We start from the raw sequence: 19,264 nt of genomic DNA, 5'->3' as shown, positions 1-19,264 counted from the left end.
AGATCTTTGTGGTAGATGGAAAAGTTATTTCACTCTTTTGGCAAAAAACATTCATTACTTCTTCTTTTTGATGTTGTATCAAATGATGCAAATGAATCTAGCAAGAATTGAGTAGCTATTTCGGAGGATCAACTTTTAATGTGCAAGATAATAATGAGATTGTAATTCAATGCATGTATACATAACATATTCATGAGGATTATTGTACGAATGAATTATTGCAAAATGAAAAAAAGTATGTGATTGACAAAAAAATTAGGTATAGAATCCGATGAGTTCCTAAAGAATCAAATTGAACGGATGAATAATTCAATGATATTGTAAATGTGAGTGGAAAAAATTGTGATGATTTTAATGTTTTACTAGAAAAATTGGTCTAAATGTGCAGGGTGATTTATGAAGATGTAGATATAATTGTATTGAGAAAGTATTAAAGAAAGAGGAATCAAAATGAGGAGAATAATGATATTAGGGTATATATATTAATTCGATTGAAAATGAGTAAAGTAAAATAGAAAATCATGTGAAATGATTAGTAAATCATTGATGAGAAACTTGAACATTATTCATAGCTAATGAGGGGGTCAGCTATAAATGCTTGATTTCTTTGATTAATTAATGACCGACTTACATTGAGTAATACTTTCCACACCTTGATCACTAGCTGTCGAAGCTGCACCACTCATACCGCTATAAGCTCCTCTACCAGTTACATTTGCTCGAATAGGATGAGGTCCAACATGAGGAAAGTAAGGTCCAGTAGCTGTATTAGGACTTGAATTAGCAGCAGTAGGAGAAGGTGGCATCGGACCAAAAGTATTATTTCCACCAGAATTAGATGATGATCTTGAAAATTTCATGTGTGAAATATCGAGTGATTGATGTCGCATTGTAGGATTTATTCTGGATTGACTATGAGGATGAGGGTGCGACGGATGAACTGTGGTATTCGAGTGTCCTGTTGATGCTTGTCTTACTCGATCTTGAATTATCGGGTCAGAGTCTCGTTTGGAATGGTCGGATTCTGTTCGAGTGGTTTGCTGTGTCGAGGAAAAAAATCGGTCAGCTATGAAGCGCAACACACACGATGCTTGAAAGCGGATGAGCACGTACGACGGGGAGTGATCAGGAAAGGCTCGAAGCACATGGCAAGCGCAATGAAGGGGGTTGACAAAATCAGATTGGTCAAGGCAAGAGTCACGACTCACTGTCGATCCAGGCCAAAGATCAGAACTTCTTTGAGGATTCTGATAACTCAATGGCCCTGCGAATCCTAAAGCTCCCTCCTCAACCGATCGGTATGATCCACCAGGACCGTTAAATAAGGCTCGTACATCCGTGGAAACCGTCACAGGGCGTTGTCTTCGTTCAACAAGTGATTCACCTTCCGCTTCTGAAACTATAGATCAGCTATCACCAGAAATTACCAAAGTCAATAATACGAGATTGCTTACCGTTATTGTTTGCTCCTGTTGCTAAGAGTTTACTATTGAAATGCGTGAATGCATCGGCGAATGAATCGACTCGCTTCGTAGCATTAGAAGGATAAACTTGAATCTATACAAATGATACATTAGCTTTCTTTTCTTGGAATTTGGATATTACGATTCCAGGTCAAGGGTATTCACATTATGCTGGCCTAACCATTCCTCTAAAGCATCTCTAGCTGTACCGAGGAAATCGATATTACTTCTCTGACATCTGAATTTAAAGATAGCTTCATCACCTTGACCAAATTTAGCGGAAGGGACAATTGCAATTTGATGATCTCGTTTGACTCGTTCAGTAAACAAGATGAATTCCGATGAAGTGACCAATCGAGTTAATTCCGGATTAGGTGGAACGTGTAGATCAGCCTCAAATGGGACGTGATCCTGTAGTCATTCCCATGCCCATTAGCTCAAAACCTTTGTTGTGAGGTATATGATAAGATGCCTGGACATACCAATAACATAGCAGCTGCGATATGAACTTGAGATTCAGGACCAAAGATAGTAACTATATCACTTGCGCTTTCTTTGTATGGAAATCGTACTACTGAATTCGTCTTTTGTTCGATATCATGAATGAAAATGCTCTTCTCGCCTAAGAGAGTTCGATGGTATCGTCTGGGTATAGAAACACTCTCGACAGTATAATCCTTGTCCTATTGAATTGAATCGATGAAACTCAGGTTAGCATACGGTCTTAACGAGAGACAATTATAGAGCAACAATCACTTTAGGGTTGACTAATTCCATAACAGACTGTTTCAAGCTTTCCAAATTAATAGCATTCTTAGCAGGTGTTCTGGCAACAACATTATCCTCATTATCTATATAACCCCCTAAAGCAGCGAATTCTTCTGCATTACTGAATTTGACATAAACTCCATACAGCTTCATAATTCGTTGAATATTCTTACCGCCTACACCGATAATTCGTTTATGATAAGATTCAGGTACGTGGAAAGATACTTCGGCAGGTAATTCTTCTTGTAACATTGATAAACCTTGTAAAGAACCTAGATCCGATCCGGAAATGTCCATAAGGAAATTGTAGTCATTGAAAGTCTCAAACTTGATTTTCACACCGGCCATCTTCATAATCTTGTTGATTTTACCATTCTTCTTACCTGAAATGAACTCTCGATGTTCGTTCGCGAGTTCAATCTGGAATCGTACTTCATGGTGGAAATTCTGTTGTACGATGTCATATCATCAGTATCTATTGTATCACATCTACGCGATAGTGTTGTGGCTGTCTTCGTCAGATTTAGAACTCACATGTATAGCTTCAAGTTCTAATACCATCATGACTGCGGCTCGGACTTCCTGTTCCAGACCATGCATTTCGAAGCAATTTGACTTGAACACAACCTCAGCTCCTGTTGCGTGCGCGATCCGTTTGAGGATAGGTTGCATTTGGGCAGGATTGAGGGTTGCTTGGGGCATCAGGACGTCAAACGAGATAGGTAATAACCAGAAAGAAGCGACATAGAATTGGCAAGCCTGCGAGGTGCATTAGCCATCGCAATTGATTTCAGCGATTGGTATGTCCAGGCCAGGAGCACTTACCAATCCCATGATACTCCGTATAGTCCTTTCTATATTGACTCTATGATCTCCAAATACCGTTATCAAACTAGCTTGAGAACCGACAGATGGGACTTGAATATAAGTTCCATTATCATTCATGATTCCCTTGACTTCTTCAAGCCTTTCAGTAAGCAACCAATCGAGTTTTCTGGGTAAAATAGCTGTATCTCTTGAAATCACAAGCTTGCTCTGAATTTCGGTGATACAACATTAGCTGATAACTCTATCTGAAGCATTTCGAGGCAATTAGCTGACATACCTTTTGGACAGCAACATTCAAAAGCATATCTCTTGCTCGTTGTACACCAAAGAATTCACCAGTAATCCAAATTTGATTTGCTTTGCCCAATTTACCTTGTTCACCTCCATGTATGCTCAAACCTGGGTGAGGTCCATTACCATATTGACCCATATTTGGACCCATACCCATACCTCCCATACCGCCCATCTGATTCATTCCTGGTCCAGGCATTGGTCCACCTCCCATACCTACATGCATGTGATTCTGTCCATGTCCATGGGCATGTTGTCCGTATGGTCCAGGGCCGGGACCCATACCCATGTTATGTCCATGAGGTCCCATCATACCTGGGTGCATATTAGGTGGCATTGGTGAATTGATTCGGCTGTTTGGTATACTTTGATATCCCGTATGCATTGATGACATCCCTGTGTGATTTACTGACATTGGCGGAGGAGGGTGCATGGGGTATTGCATCCCCGGTCCGTTATATGGCATACCCCTCGTAGTTGACGGGTCGATGTGAAGCGGTTGGGGTTGGTAAGGATATTGAACATGTTGATGAGGATTATATACTGGAGGAGCATTTGTACGTTGTTGAGGATGTTGTCCATGCCCATGGTGAGGTTGGAAGTTCCCATTCATACCTCCCATACCCATGTGCATTCCTCCCATGCCGTTCATACCCATATTTGGACCAAGTCCAGGTCCGGGTCCGGGACCCAGACTTCCAGTCATTTGCATACCCATACTTCCAGTTGGTTGCATTCCCATTGAACTCGAGCCCCGATAGCCGAGTCCTTGTTGTTGACCTGGTTGAGGTGAATTAAGTACGCCTACAAGTGGAGTAGGGTAATAGATGTTGGTGGCAGTCTCCTCTTGAATTGATTGTATAACCCCTCGTTTACGCGAAGCGATGATGTTATGCAATTTGTAATCGATATCACAAACCTCAGAGTGGAGACCGCTCTGCACGTACAAAAGGCAACAAGGTTAGCTCATTATGCGCGTGAATGATCTTCGCTCATGACAGCTGACTAGACTCACCAATTCATCCAGCATGACGAGTAATCTGACTTTGGCCACTTCGACGCTCTCCAGGGGACCAGTGATGACCAATTCGCACATTCTCTCAGTTTCCAAACCATATGTTACAGGAGCATTAGGAGCAGACGCAGGAAATGTTTGAGCCGTAGTTGTAGATTCATTTGAAGCCAGCGCAGATTGTTGAATATCGCCAGATGTATTTGCGCCATTCACACTTTCAGGTCCAGAACTTCCTTCTCGTTGCGAGTCAGTCGTAGTTGTGTTTGGTATATTCTCGTTATCCAGTCCCTGCTGATTTTGGGTGGGAGATTGGCCATCAGCAGTAGCCAAAACTGTTCCTCCGACGCCTGCTCCGGGAATTTCAATATTTAGAACAGCAATATGAGCTTTAGAATCTAAGGCAATTTCATCTAATCTTCGTTTTACATCCACTTTCAGAGGTGATATATTTGATAAAGGGGACTCTAAGATTTCTGTTCGAGATACTTTTAATATTGTCTTATTATCTTTTGGAGTTTCTCTTAAAATAGCTCCTCTAGCTGACATAACAGATTGATAACCTCCTGATAAGTGGAAATTCCAAGTAGTAGTCGAAGGTATAGGGGCATTAGGATCTAATTGAGAAGTACCATTCGAATCGTTGACAGAATTTGATAAATCTACACCTATAGATTCTTTCGTAACAGTAACTAGACATCCTTCTCTAGTAGTAATATCTAAAGAAATCTTTTGAACATCGTTCCAATCTTTCTCTACTTGAGAAGCGGTTGTTAAATTGGTAGTTAAAGATGATTTCCCTGGCGGTGTAGTAGCTGAAGTAACGTTTGGTAAAGGTATTGTAGGTAAATTACCTGATCCTGGTAATGTGAGAGAAGAAGGTAATGGTGAAGATGAAGGACGAATTGATCGGGGCGAAGGCCTATGATAAGTGAAAGAAGTTGTATAAAGGTCCATTTTGTTTGAATACCACCTTATCAAGAAACGGGTATGAAAGAGATATTATGATTTACACGAGACTGTCAATGAAAGCCTGTCGTAAGCCGATCGGTGGTATTGCGATTGGTATTGGATAGGAAAGGGGATATAACGAAGAAAGCTGATAGAAGGAAGAAGTGCAAGTGAACTGTTCAAACGAATGTACATTGGTCAGCTAATCATGATTGAAATCAGAATAAAGGCAAGGTAATTCATCAGCCATAAGAGGAGTGAGACTATGTCTCTATACAGGAATAGGAAGGTGAGTAGAAAGGAGTCATTTTGAGCAAAAATGGAAGGGTAAAAGAGGCTGAAGTGAATAGAGGATTTGGAGGGGGTCTCCAATGTCTTAAAAAGTAGAATCGAGGTACACGAGTGTATCAATTGTTAAACATACGATTGAATCAGATGATTAGAGGGAAGGTATATCAAATGGAGAAAAATGAGGCGTTGGGGGATATAAATGGGATTGAAGGTCTAAGAAAGTATGATCGGAAGAGGATCACATAACGCAACGGGATGAAGGCAATAAGAGTAATTATCCTTCAATTTCCAACAAAAGGAGAAAGAATCAGAACATTATTCGAAAATTGAAAAATGAACTTACTTCTATGATGACATATGAGTTATATACAATTCGTATTTGATTGAATAGATATTTGGACTGATGCCTGTTTTTCCTTTCGTCCTTTCGTTCCGCTCGTGAATGAATTTTATCTTATACCGTCCGTTGAAGCCATCTAAGTAGTGGATATATTCCCTACTACTAACTGGTATGATTTGTACTTATTTGATTGGGGTATTGTCTGATGCTAATGTAGTTCGATGTCAATCTATATAAAGGAGAAATGACCTGTCATATATAGTAGTTGTCACTCGGTAAGATTAAAGCGCGTTTGTCTTAGTTGCATATCGGATAAATAAATAATTAGCGTGAATACGAGTACAGTACTATAGTATCCCAAAATCAGCTACAGATCGAGAATGACCATGTGGCATCATAATGTCCAATGTAATAAGATACATAATAATATATGCAACAAGGTATAATAGGTCATATAGAGTTCCGTTAATAATGCGAATGAAATGTTATGATGAATTGTTACTATCAATGCGGTTAAAACTATGCTTAAGAAAAAGAATCAATGTGAATGCCATTGACTGTCCGTTATTCTAAATCTCCGGGTTACGCGATACCTCCTCTTCTCTTTCCTATCAAATTATGTCCATTCTGAGTTGTTAGGGCGTTCATATCCCTTTCCTTCAAAAGTCTATCACCGTGACCATATGAATTGCTATATCTTCTTAAATTGATCGTAGGTTGTTCGACTATGAAATCCCCTTCACCATCTTCCATCTCATCTTCCTCTTGATCCGCTTGAGAATCATCTTCAGCAGCTTGGTTGACCCATCGACTAGTCACAAGTGGGTTAATTTGGAATCTTTCTTGATAATGCTCATGTTCCGGACAAACTACCCGACCATCTCATCAGTACGGAAACCCTAAGAGGTATTTGCAAATTGACCTACGTGAATCCCGAGTAGGTGGTATACCTTGTCCGAAGGCCAAATCTCTCATGTCAGGATGCAGATACGTGCGATCTGATTAGCCGCACAATTGTCAGCCAAAAAAATAATGACTAATCCAATATAGTCGACTTACGTCGCCCATCAACGATTTCATGCAATTCACCACATTTCCCTTCTTTTGGCTCCAACACCTCATCTCTACCTTCTTCTTCATCTTCTTCCCCATCATGGGCAGCCAAGAAAGGATGACGTAGAGCTTGGGCTGCTGACAGTCTCTTAGTAGCGTCCAGTCGAAGCAATTTCTGACATAGGTCTATGGCTTGATCGATCGCTTCAATATGCCGCCTGGCATCTTCCGTAGTGGGATTAGTCATATGTGGTGTATAGATATGAGGATTAAGATTTACAACCAAGGAAGCAAGGGATGATGGATGAGAATCAACAGTTGGAACATTTGTCATTATAGTTCGATCTAGATTTTTACTCATCAGTTCCCTTCCACAATGCTAGAAATTGTTCAAATCAAGCTCACTATGCAGTAAGGCACACCTTTCCATAGCTGCTCTCCCAAATATAGCGGCAATTTCCATCAAAGCTTCGATATCGTCACTTGAGTTGAATACCGGGAATTTATGCGTCAAGATTGACAAGAGCATAACGCCTACTGACCAGCTGTCCAGGGCTAAAATTTCATTCCATAAGAATTAGCAACACACATGGATGTTTGGACTTGGGGATATCGAAACTCACCGACAGTCTGATCTGGGCATTTGAGAAGTACTTCTGGAGCTCTGAAACCTCTAGTACCAGCACGATTAGTCTTGATTGCAGGTCTTTTATCTTCATGAGGAAACCCTATACGACCTTCACCTTGTCTGGATCGTTTCCTAGCATCATAAACAGCTTGCTCTACTATGGACGTTTCCGAAGTTTTTACTTTGGATCCTTGTAAGGACACAAGTGTCCCCGGGGCATGTTGACATGTAGGTCTTCTAGGTGGTGTATACCTTTCAGCTAATCCAAAATCTACTAATACCCCTTGTCCAGTTTCGTAATCATAAAGAAAGTTCGCCGGTTTTACATCTCGATGGACTATTCCTCGTTTGTGTATATCTTTCAATGCGCGAAATAAAGATTGAAGGTACGATCGAATATGCGGCGGGTCCATATGTCGGTAGAAGTGCTATATCACGTTCTGATATGAGCAACGCAAAAGGTATGAGCACTCGGGGTTTAGCTCACACGAAAATCGTCACTTCGATGATACGGTAGAACAATGATGACCTGATCTTCTTCGCGAAATGCACTGATCAACTGCGACACATTACGGCAGCCCCTATAAGTATTGTTGGATCAGCCATGACGAAGCGGCATTATAAATCGGTATGTTATGCTCACCTTAGAGCTTCCAGAATGGCTAACTCGTTTTCAATACGTGCGGGACTACTGGTAGCCAAGATTTTTTTCAATGCTACTTTCACTTCAGGCTGCGCTTGCTCTAAATCTTGGTCTTCTTCATCCGGTATTCCAGACCAATACTCATTGGCATATGTCCGATTCAGACAATCATGAGCTAGATACACTGACGAGAAAGTACCTGAAAATCAAAAACGAATAATTTAGTTCAGCCGATGTCTCTCCTCATTCAAAACAGAATACATTAGGCGTACCTTCACCTAGCCTATCGACAACTTTGAAAGGCAAATATCCATCAACCCCATCTCGAAGAACCGTTAAGCTTTCCGTAAAATTCCTTATATCCTTCTTGATTGCCGTTCTTTCTAAAATTGGTCGATGTTCCATTTCATAATTGTCGGAATCACCTGAATGATAACTTTCGGGCGAGATACTATCTTCTTCTTCCTCTTCGCCCCTTAAGCCATCTTCATCGTACTCGATATTGTCGGAGTGAGCAGCTTGATTCAGTTCAACAAAAGATTGTTTTTGAGTTTGTCGTTTTTTAGAAGATGAACCTTCTATAACTTGCGTCATCGTATCTGGCCTACTTTTTAGGTTATTTGTTTTCATAATCGTGTTTGGTCCAGATCCCGATGCAGATGTCGAGGATGTCGATTTGGATTTTGTGTGCGATCTTACATCTTTCGGAGGTGGCATCACATTCCTTAGATTAACGGTGACTGGACGCGATTTCGTCAATACATCTTCGTTCATATTTAATAACCCATCGTGAGGGTCAAAATCGTCCATTTGCTCTACTAGTATTTCTTCTTGGACATCTCGCGTTTCTTCTTGATTATCTTCCTCCAGCATGAAGACTTCTTCAACAAATTGTTCCTCGGGAACAAGTATCGTTTCATCACCTTCTTCTTCTTTTTCATCCAACTCCCCTTCATTATCTGCAATTTCTTCAGCGTATCTGTTTTTACCATTTCCAGCTTGTTCTGAGAATAAGACACTTTTACTTTCATCATTTTCACTCGCTTCTTCTATTTGATCTTGCTCTTGAGCATAAGAGCTAGATCCTGCTATAGCAGTAGTTGGGTAATTCGAAGCAGGTCCTGAGGCATTCAAGAACTGAAAAGAAGAAATGCCTTCCCCGTTTTCTGCTAGGGTTGGAGTTGAATCATCGATTGGCGTGAGTTCTCTATTTACGCGTTTTCGTTTTGGCGATATCGATTTCAATCTTTCACGATCACCTGTTATTTGTCTTTTAACGCCACGAGAGGCAATTGAGGTTGTAATTGAAGTATTACGAGAAGGTATGTTGAGATGAAAAGGTCGAGAAGAAGAAGATGATGCTCCAGTACTTAATGTTTCAAGTGGCCATGTCGTTATCCTTGACGTTGAGTGCGAAGAGGTAGAAGCGGAGGTGGTAGAATCCATTGTGATATTTGCGGTTGTCTCTTGACTAGGTGTGGACGAATGCATAGACCATACTTTGCCGGGACACTTTACAATCGCAAGACAACTCGGATCCAAAGGGTTGAAGTGTCAGAAGGGTCTCAGACGTTTTCAAGGGCGGCTCAAGAGACTTTGAGGGAGCTGCTTCGAAGCAAGAAAAGATTATGGAGTTGCGACAGATTGCATGAAATCAAAGCCGACCAAAACAACTAAAACGCGTACAGATCCAGTTAGTTACGTAAGAATTTGAAGACAACGCATGATGATGTCGCGCGTAACGTGCCTCTATGAACGGGTATGTCGGGAAGCACCGCTGGAGCTTGAAATGCCCTGTTCCACGTTACCGTTCAGGCATTTATTCTTGGATAAAATGATATAAACTGGGATTCATAAAAAAATCCCTTGAGTCCACCCTGCATCATTCACGCGTGGTACTGTATAAGATTGTACATGGTGACACCGAAGCCGACGATATTAATTTCAGATTTCAAACTTCAACCTGAATTCTGTAATAACATAAAACACATAAAAGATCAATCAGCAACCTTCCTACAACCTGCTGGTGCATCATCACCATCGACAGCAGAGTTGTTCTTACAGGAGAATTCCATCGCAATTGATTGGGAATATATCAGGATTTAACGAATCAGCAGCGGACGAAAATTTCCTTCTTCTCTCTCTCTGATACATGAGGGTTTAACGACACATCCAAGACATTTCAAAGGATACCGATATCCTTATAGTTAATCCTATTTATCCTTCAGCCAAATATACCCACCGAAAAGTAATGAACGAGATGTCCGGACAAAATCCAAGATCAAGCTTACAAGGAGCGGCTCGACAAAATGCTCATCCAAGATTACACGCACTATCTAAACCTTACTCTCGACCATCTTCTTTCTCTGGCCTGTCATCTTCAGCAACCATGACAGATTTAGCTAATGTATCATCTTCACTTGGATCACCTTCTAAATCTCCCACAAAATCCAGTACAACACGACCAGGTTTGAGTGGAGATTCACGTTCATCAAGTTTCAGTAGTTTACCTAGATCCGGTTCTGATAGTTCTTTATTTTCCGGAATAAAATCAATATTCTCTAGACCACTTCAATGGCTAGCTACACCTACTAGAGATCAAATAACTACGGCAAACAAAAGAGATTCTTTTAGTTCATTCGGACATGATTTAGAAGATCCAGATTCACCTAGTGAAACTAGAAATCAAAAGAGGATAAGGAGAAGTTCACCTTCACCTGAAAAGCAAAAGTCGAAATCAAACGGTGTATCTAAAGGACATTATGAACCTGAACCTGAATTCCAAGTTCAAGGAAGAGCCGTATCTGGATTCATGTTACCACCACTGTCACCCAATGTAACACTCAAACCGAAATCACACTTACCCCAACATATGACGACTCAAAACCCCACAAATTTCTCAAGACCCCTTGGAAGCTCCAGCGGTCTTTCAAGCTCGAAATCTATGTCATACCTTGATCCTCCGTCTGATGTATTAGGTAGTTCTTCGCCTAGAAAAGGAGGAATGTTAACTAGATCAAAGAGAGTGGAGTTGAGCTCGTTGGTCGATGATGATGACAGGAGTATGGACGGTTTGGAAAAGGGTAAAGGCAAGGAAGAAGAGAAGACATGGAGTCCTTGGAAGTCGCGGTATTCTACGGCCGGTGGAGCAGCCTCTTCTGCTGCAAACGTTAGACCTACTACACCAAGCAGGAAAACGCCTAATAGGCTGGACTCGAGAGACGTGTGTGAAGCTTTCTAATTCCAGCTGCAGAAAAGTACATCCGCATAAGACCAAAGAGCTGACGCATGTTTGTCCAGTTCGCGCTACCTTCCCTATCACCTTTTAAACCACCTCCATCGCCTTTGCATCGTCAATCACCTCATCCTCCTAATCTTGGCGGTTCCACATCAGGACTGACAAGATCAGCCACAACAGCAAACATACGTCGAGCAGCCAGTGTAGCTTCCGACGTCAGTATGAGCGGTGGATTAACTAGATCAGGCAGTGTCAAGGGATTGAGGCAATCTGGTAGTATGCTTTTCGGCAGCGTGAATGGTGACCGGGAGGGAGGTAGAGATGATGACCGGATGAGTGTAGATGGGGAACAACGGCAACGTGAGGGAAGCGTCTTAGATTGGTTCATGAAGGATCGCTGGGATGGAAGAGCCACTTCTCCAGCTTCTGTGGCTGCCTCGAGACGGCTAGGATCTGCTGGACCTTCCTCGTCGCATCCACCGATCAGAAAAGGTCAACTAGTATGGCATGAGGAGGAAAAAGCATTCGTACGGGAGAGTGATTTGAGATTATGTGAGTTTCTTCTTCTTCCGAAGCTATCTTTCAATGGTCAGCATCTCATGCCTGCTGCGTTGATTAGCCCAAGCACCACCAGCAGTACATAAAAGTGAAGCCGAACGAATATTGCATACCCTCGAGTCGATGAGAAAGACCCCTCTCACCGACGCACGTAAAGGAGATGTTCCGCCCTTGATAGGGCAATCATCCAGAACAATGAGGAAAACAATTAACGTCCCATTGGCTACTGCTGCCGCTGGAGACAGTGCAAAGCAAAGGAGAGATAAAGATAGATTAGGTGGAGATGATAGGGTGTCGGTCATGATCAGTCCATACGGCAGGAGGAAGGTTGCAGATCAGCAGGTCAGGGACGACAGGAGATCTAAAATGGCCGAGGACAGGGGTGAGTCGCAGATATATGTAGACCTAAGCCTATCACAAAATGCCAGAGCTGATGTTCGTAAACCTGTTTTGTCAGATTACCGGCCATCGCCCACACCCACCGCCTCAGATGCCAGGAGCCGATCGCATAGCCGGACATCTGATGTGGAGATGGATAGGCCGAGCTCATCTCAAAAATCACTTTCACCAGCTCCCGCACCCACTCCACGTCGATCATCACGACTCAAGAAGCCATCTGCGGCAGAAGAAATTCCTACACCGAAGGCTAACAGGCGAACGAAAAGAGGAGCGTCCAAGCAGCCTGAGACGATGTATGAAGAGGAACATACACAACGAACGCCAAAGGGGCGAAAGTCGAGGAAACAAACAGTTGATAGAGGTACTTCGCCTGATCCGGCGCCACCAGTTCCGACCATCACAGCTACAGCTCCATCTCCGGGCGGTCCTGCCAATGCTGATTCATCGACTCAGACTGTGTCCAACTCTAATTACCAGCCTTTAGCGGATGGCGAACGATCGCGAGGAGGGTCGTCTCTACGAGCAAGATCAGATGTATCTAAGCGGACTCATGTGGGAGCAGCGAGTTATTCTCGATCTGTTACTCCTTCGTCTGGACGCTTCTCAGCTAGAGAAGAAGATCTTCCAGATATGGATGAATTGGAACAAGCCAAAATCCCTCTTCCTTCTTTCTCAGGTATATCTTTTGCCGGACTCAACGCGAATCCGCCAGCTAGTAATGGGGACGCAGCTCAGAATGCCTCACAATCGAGTGCACCTGCGGCCGCGCAGCCGTCGTCTTCACTCGGAGTACCATCTCAGCGTAAGCCTGCCGGTCCTTTGGCCAGAGTTGGCCTCTCATCAACCAGGCCGAGAGCTTCCTCGCCCCTAGCAGGAGGATCCATTGTGGCTCAACCTGAATCGCCTCCCACTGCAGCGCCTCCAGCGAGGTCTACGGAACCAGCACAGCCCCCTGCAAATGGCTTCTTCACATTGAATGGGTCAACTCCTACTGTACCCTCATCAACGACTGGATCCACCACAGCTTTGAGTAAGCCTGCCGCTTCATCGTTCTTCTCTGGGCCTTCCACAAACGGCGACACAAACAAAGAGAAAACGTTCTCATTTGGATTGGGTCAACCACCTGCAAACCCTGCTGCTGCGGAGCCCGAAAAGTCTTCATCAGGAGGTATACCCGACTTTTTTGGCAAGAAGTCCGTTCCTCCTTCCGGAACCACCACTCCCACCTCAATCCCTGCATTCGATTTCGGTTTACCTAAAAAATCAACTGATGAGCCTAAAGCTCCTCCAGCGGAATTGCCTTCATCCACCTTTAGCTTCGGTAAACCTGCTGAAGCACCGAAAGCCACGGCAAGCGGTACTTCATCGACTGGTGGATTCAGCTTTGGCGCACCTGCTTCTAAACAGCCTGAAAAGACAGCTGCTGCCGTACCTTCGTTCTCGGTGAGTCAGGAGCCCAACTTAACGCTGAATTGTATTGAGCTGAAAGAATACTATCAGTTCGGATCATTCAAACCTGCCGAGCCAGCCAAATCGACTTTCAACTTCGGTGCATCATCAGCGTCAAGTTCTAAACCTGCCGAATCAGCCAGGCCCACCTTTTCGTTTGGTACACCTTCTTCCACAGCTGCAGCCGAAAAGCCAGCGGAAGCAACCAAACCTGCTTTTTCGTTCGGTACCTCGTCAATTGCACCTGCAAAGACCGCCGAACCTGCCAAACCAGCTTTCTCATTCGGTAATACTAGTGCATCCGCACCTGCTGCTAAGGTTGCTGAGCCAGCTAAACCAGCTTTCTCGTTCGGCACCCCGACCAGTAATGCTACCACTTCTGCTCCTGCATCAAGTGGTTTCTCTTTTGGTAAGCCAGCTGAAAAGAAGGATACAGCTGCCAGTAATCCCTTCGGGCCAGGCGCTTCTAGTGCCGCAACATCGACCCCCAGCTTTAATTTCGGCGCTTCGAGCGGCACGAAAACTTTTGCACCATTTGGAAGCAGTCAGCCTAATGGGGATGTTTCCAAGTCAAATCCTTTTGGCGCCAGCCCTATCACTACACCTGCTGCAGCGTCAGCGTCTTCTGGTTTCAACTTTGGTGCATCGGCTCCTTCAGCTCAACCTAATGGAGCATCATCCGGTTTTGGGTCTACAGCACCTGCTGCTCAGGCGTCTAATCCATTCGGATCTGCCAACACCTCTCCAGCTTTAGGTTCTGCCCCAAATCCATTCGGTCAAACTCAACCCTCAAGTCCGGCTCTTGCTTCTGCTGCAGCTCCTTCTTTCTCTTTCGGTCAATCCTCGTCCACACCCACAACAGGATTTGGCTCTTCCGCACCTGCAGCTACAACAGGAGTATCGAATCCATTTGGTCAAACCTCGTCTACTACTCCAGCTGCTACTCCAGCTTCAGCAGGTTTCAATTTCTCTTTCGGTGCAGGATCAACTTCAAATCCCGCACCCGCCCCAAATGCAAGTGGATTCGGTGGATTTGGTCAACAAGCAAACACAACACCTTCAACGCCAAATACAAATAGTTCATTCGCTTTCGGTGCTGCTCCTCAACCTTCTACTCCAACTACTTCTCAATCATTTGCTTTTGGCGCTTCAACTACTCCGTCAATTGCTCCTTCTAGTGGATTCTCTTTTGGAGCTCCAACCAATAATGCTCAACAACAAGCACCAAGATTTGGTAGTCCTGCACCTGCAGATGGTGGAGGATTTAGTTTAGGCGCGAATGATGGTGGAGCACCTGGAAGTCCAGGTGGGAGAAAGGTTAAAGGTTTACCTAGAAGAGGCGCTGTTAAGAGGTAATCCAGTTGGAAATTTTTAAGTCAAAGAAAGGCATTGGAGTAAATGGGATGGAAATTGATCAAGTTGGGGTGTCAGAACAAACTTATATTCGTATTTTCTCTATATTGTATTTCTTTGAGAAGTTCAACATAATATACAACAGGTAAAGAATTTATCTCATTTTACAGATCATCAAAATAAAAATCATTTTTTTCCCTCCAATTCAATAGGTAAGGTATAAGTAATATAGCATTGTTTTATCTATTTTCAATATTATCATAAATTAATGAATTTTATGATTCTTTTATATAGCATCTTTTTCCCTGGTATGCAAAACAAATTAAACAAATTGTCGCGACTTTCTTATAATTCTATATAAGATGAATTGATATTCTATGATTGAATACATTTCAATAAGGATAAATCATGATTGACGCAATAATCCTTTGAATTTTCGTTCTGAAAATAGGTGTTTCTGATAATATATAAAGTTAGGCACAATAGATAATCATCTTCTTTTACATGCAAAGTCTGATTGATAAATTTGTTTGAAATCTGTAGGGATTTACTTAACAATAGATGAAGATGAAAACGATTAATTTAATCATTATTTTGAACGATGAGAAATACTCGTAGTCTGGACTCGATAAATTTCATTGAAAATAAATTATTGTGGAGCGCAGGGTTTATTATTACTTAGATCTGTAATTTTTTAATTATTTCCTATATTTCTCTTTATTCTTTTCTCGACTGTGTATGTATGATAAATAGAATATGAAGGTACAAATCCTCATTATTTCTCATAACAGGAATTAGGAGATCTATTTGAAAGTCATTTATAAATGTTGAAAAGAAAAGAAGAAGAATGAATTTAAATAGGTAAGATGATTGATGATAAATTATAATATAATAAATGTTTCATAACGGCAGATCTAGAATTTTCAACAGAAAGGAACAGCTTTACGAGTTAAATTATCCTTGATTTCTCGTAAAGATTTGATTTATTTGTAGGGTGTGAGTAAGGTAGTTGGTATGTCACTACTTACTTAACAACGTAAATATTTGTCATTTGAGAAGTAAATAATAAAATATGATACGATACGCTTTGATACCGAGTTTCATCTTTTTTTTTATTTGCCACTTAATATAATAATGGCGTGTTTTGATTTTTTAAACTACTAACTACTACTACTAGTACTACTACTCTAGCTTAAAAGTGACTCCACAAAACCGGTACAATCATCAATAATGTAATTAATTTCCATGCATCTCGTGATTAAGATGATTATAACGATATATAGATACTAGATCAATAACTAATACTACTACTTGCATCTTTATTTCTTTTTGTTATATACACGAACAACAAAAGAAATAATTCCAGTAGAAAGATCAACTAGTACTTTATAAGGTTTCAAATAACAGTTTCTTTAACAACGAGCTAAAAGTGACGACATCAACTAGAATTTTACAACCATAGTTTTTGATTTATCGTCATCATCATCATCATCATTACTATTATCGTATTGTACTGTACTGTACATAGCTGTACACATTTGTGGACGGAAGGAAACCTTTTAGTTTGAGTTTGATTACACCGCATTTGTACCTTAGCTTGGTCTTCACTTTTGCCACTGCTTGCCTTTCACTTAGGCCTTCTTAATCTTAGATGAAGAAAGCTCAACATCTGTATTGTATCAAGCATAAAGAAATCACACTAGATATTATATTTACTTGAAGCGCATAGATTTGGTCTTTCTTTGAAGCTTCCAACAAAATGCATCAACCGGATTTACTCACTCAGCAACAACAATCGGGTCCACCTCAATGGTCATCTAATATAAATTATCCATTTGGAGCGATAGTTTGGTATGCTGGGACTTTCTGGAGATGTGAAGCTGGACATATTAGTAGAAATGAACCAGATGGAGCGGTGAGTTTTCACTCGAACATCTTCCAGTCTTCAACTACAGCGACTTACAGCTGTTACTCATATGATGATGATCATTGGTCTACTTCTTATGCTAAATGTATATCTTAAATTTGTAGCCGACCAACAACTTACATTTATGGACACCCGTCGGATCTAGCGGCGGATTTCCCCTTCAATCTAAACAACAATCATACTATTCTCAACAACAGCGACCACCGTATCCTCAGTACCAACAACAGTCATATCCTCAACAAGGATACAATGGTCAACCACCCTCTTATTCACCTCAACCTCCCTCGTCGGGCTGGGCGCAAACAGGATCATATCATAATGGAGCTCCCTCAGGATCTTCATCTGGCTTATACGCACAATCCTCTTATCGACCGTATTCACCTTCAGAGAATCGAGAGAAGGATGATTCTCCGTCATCAAACGAAACGATCACTGATAGTAAGGATGAAAAGGCAAAAGGTTTTGGAAATTCAGGTGTATCAAGTGCAACGTCCTTTTTTACCGAGAAGGCAAATGAGTCTTTACGTTACATGACTATTCGCAAAGAAGCTAGTGATGCAAAGGAAAAGGATGAATTGAAGCATGAATTGAAAGGGAAGAGGGTATGGCGAACAGGAGGTATTGGAATTTGGTCATATAGCGAAGATCAAAAAGAGGAAGAACTGAAAAAGAAGTTATGGAGCGATTGGTCAAATGATCATAATGCCTCAGATTGGATCAAGATAGCTAAAGAACGAAGGGAATTTTATGATAAAGGTAAAGTCAATCCATCGACGTTGATTCACAACGACACAACGACTAATGACTGAATTTTTTCCCTTAACTCATGTAGAGAGTAAAGGTGTGAAACCGCTCTTTATGTGGAAGTTGGTTGAAAAGGGCCAACGGCTGCCTAATGATGCTTTGCCTATCGGCCACGAACAAGATGGAGCCGTCCTATACGCTGCGAGAGCATGGTGGGAAGGTGGAATCCACCTGGGCAAGTGAGTCACTTTCCATTTGACTTGAAAACGACTCTTAACCCGATGCTGATCAAAACCCTGCACATTATCAGAGCTGGCCATCATCTGATTTCGGGTGCATCTATTTCATACGGCGGAGCAGAAATGGTTCTCGACACATATGAAGTGCTTTGTGGACCCATCAATGAGCCTTACCTTGTCAAATGGATGACATACCGACATGGTGAGGTGGCGGCTGTTCAAGGCTGGCAACCTATTGAAGGCGGTAGAGAAAAGGATGGGACAGCTCTTCTGTTGGCGAAAGGGGATTATGAGAAGTAAGCTTAACTCTATTCAAGATATTTCAAAGAAGTGATCCAGCTAATGTTTTTTCTTTTTCATTCTTACAGCGGACAACATCCAGGCAGTAAGTAATTGATGGGTATTCAAGCAGAATATGCGGCTGACTGCAGAGGTATTAATTTTCATTTTGCAGAATGCCTTATCAACGATGATCACGCTTGCGTCGGATATGGCGGTGGCGAACTTTGGGTTCGACCATTTTCTTTATTAGCTTATGCTAATTCGGATCGAAGATAATTGATTTTCTTTCTTTCGCCTTCGTAAAGATATGACGAGTACACGTGTTACCTTGATTTTTGTCGATCATACATGCACGAAATTATACGTTCTCTTCGATAAATACATACAAATTGGATTTCGAAAAACGAATCCCGATAATATCACATTGGCACTAAAACAACTATCAGCCAAACGTATCAAATATATAGATAAATTAAGACTGAATATCATGTTGACATACAAGAAATTTAACTATACATGCATTCATATTGAGGTTTTTGTTACTGATAAGTTTCATGATGACCTGACAATCGAGTTTTCCGAAAGGATGGATCTGAAAACCCTAAAGTATACACTAACGAGAAGCACGAGATAACTTCAGATCTAGTATATATTGTCTTGAGGAACGCTCAAACATTTGAAAGGTAAGATGCAATATATTCCTTTGATCAATAGTATTCGATTAGACTAGCTGAAACTCCTTCTGACAAACCAATATCCTTTGGCTATGCCCAGATCAGTCATGCCATGAAGGTCCCCTTATCACTC

The 19,264-nt window shown here is 41.8% G+C and overlaps 4 protein-coding genes across 4 annotated transcripts; 2 read left to right on the top strand and 2 right to left on the bottom strand.

The window, feature by feature from the left end:
* Positions 1 to 540: 540 nt before the first annotated feature.
* I206_106506 (uncharacterized protein) lies at positions 541 to 5,319 on the bottom strand (the record flags this gene model as incomplete). The annotated part of the gene is made up of 11 exons (XM_070203331.1): positions 541 to 572; positions 632 to 1,040; positions 1,209 to 1,393; positions 1,455 to 1,557; positions 1,629 to 1,874; positions 1,946 to 2,146; positions 2,220 to 2,678; positions 2,766 to 2,990; positions 3,057 to 3,266; positions 3,337 to 4,287; positions 4,366 to 5,319. 11 exons carry the CDS (start codon positions 5,317 to 5,319, stop codon positions 541 to 543), a joined length of 3,975 nt encoding a protein of 1,324 aa, XP_070059432.1.
* A 1,207-nt stretch (positions 5,320 to 6,526) lies between these two features.
* Positions 6,527 to 9,714, bottom strand: I206_106505 (uncharacterized protein; the record flags this gene model as incomplete). Its single annotated transcript, XM_019159004.1, has 8 exons — positions 6,527 to 6,813; positions 6,871 to 6,942; positions 7,004 to 7,342; positions 7,403 to 7,552; positions 7,621 to 8,053; positions 8,113 to 8,206; positions 8,269 to 8,467; positions 8,541 to 9,714. 8 exons carry the CDS (start codon positions 9,712 to 9,714, stop codon positions 6,527 to 6,529), a joined length of 2,748 nt encoding a protein of 915 aa, XP_019008142.1.
* Positions 9,715 to 10,528: 814 nt separating this feature from the next.
* I206_106504 (uncharacterized protein) lies at positions 10,529 to 15,268 on the top strand (the record flags this gene model as incomplete). The annotated part of the gene is made up of 5 exons (XM_019159003.1): positions 10,529 to 11,491; positions 11,569 to 12,058; positions 12,126 to 12,446; positions 12,522 to 13,906; positions 13,964 to 15,268. 5 exons carry the CDS (start codon positions 10,529 to 10,531, stop codon positions 15,266 to 15,268), a joined length of 4,464 nt encoding a protein of 1,487 aa, XP_019008141.1.
* A 1,756-nt stretch (positions 15,269 to 17,024) lies between these two features.
* I206_106503 (uncharacterized protein) lies at positions 17,025 to 18,733 on the top strand (the record flags this gene model as incomplete). The annotated part of the gene is made up of 6 exons (XM_070203330.1): positions 17,025 to 17,180; positions 17,297 to 17,948; positions 18,025 to 18,175; positions 18,247 to 18,471; positions 18,544 to 18,560; positions 18,630 to 18,733. The coding sequence occupies 6 exons, from the start codon at positions 17,025 to 17,027 to the stop codon at positions 18,731 to 18,733; spliced, it is 1,305 nt and encodes a 434-aa protein (XP_070059431.1).
* Between the last annotated feature and the right edge of the window lie 531 nt (positions 18,734 to 19,264).

The sequence above is a fragment of the Kwoniella pini genome, chromosome 9 (assembly GCF_000512605.2).
Source record: "Kwoniella pini CBS 10737 chromosome 9, complete sequence".
NCBI classification, from domain to species: Eukaryota; Fungi; Basidiomycota; class Tremellomycetes; order Tremellales; family Cryptococcaceae; genus Kwoniella; species Kwoniella pini.
Note: the sequence above shows the minus strand (reverse complement) of the source record. Positions and strands in the feature narration are given on the sequence as shown.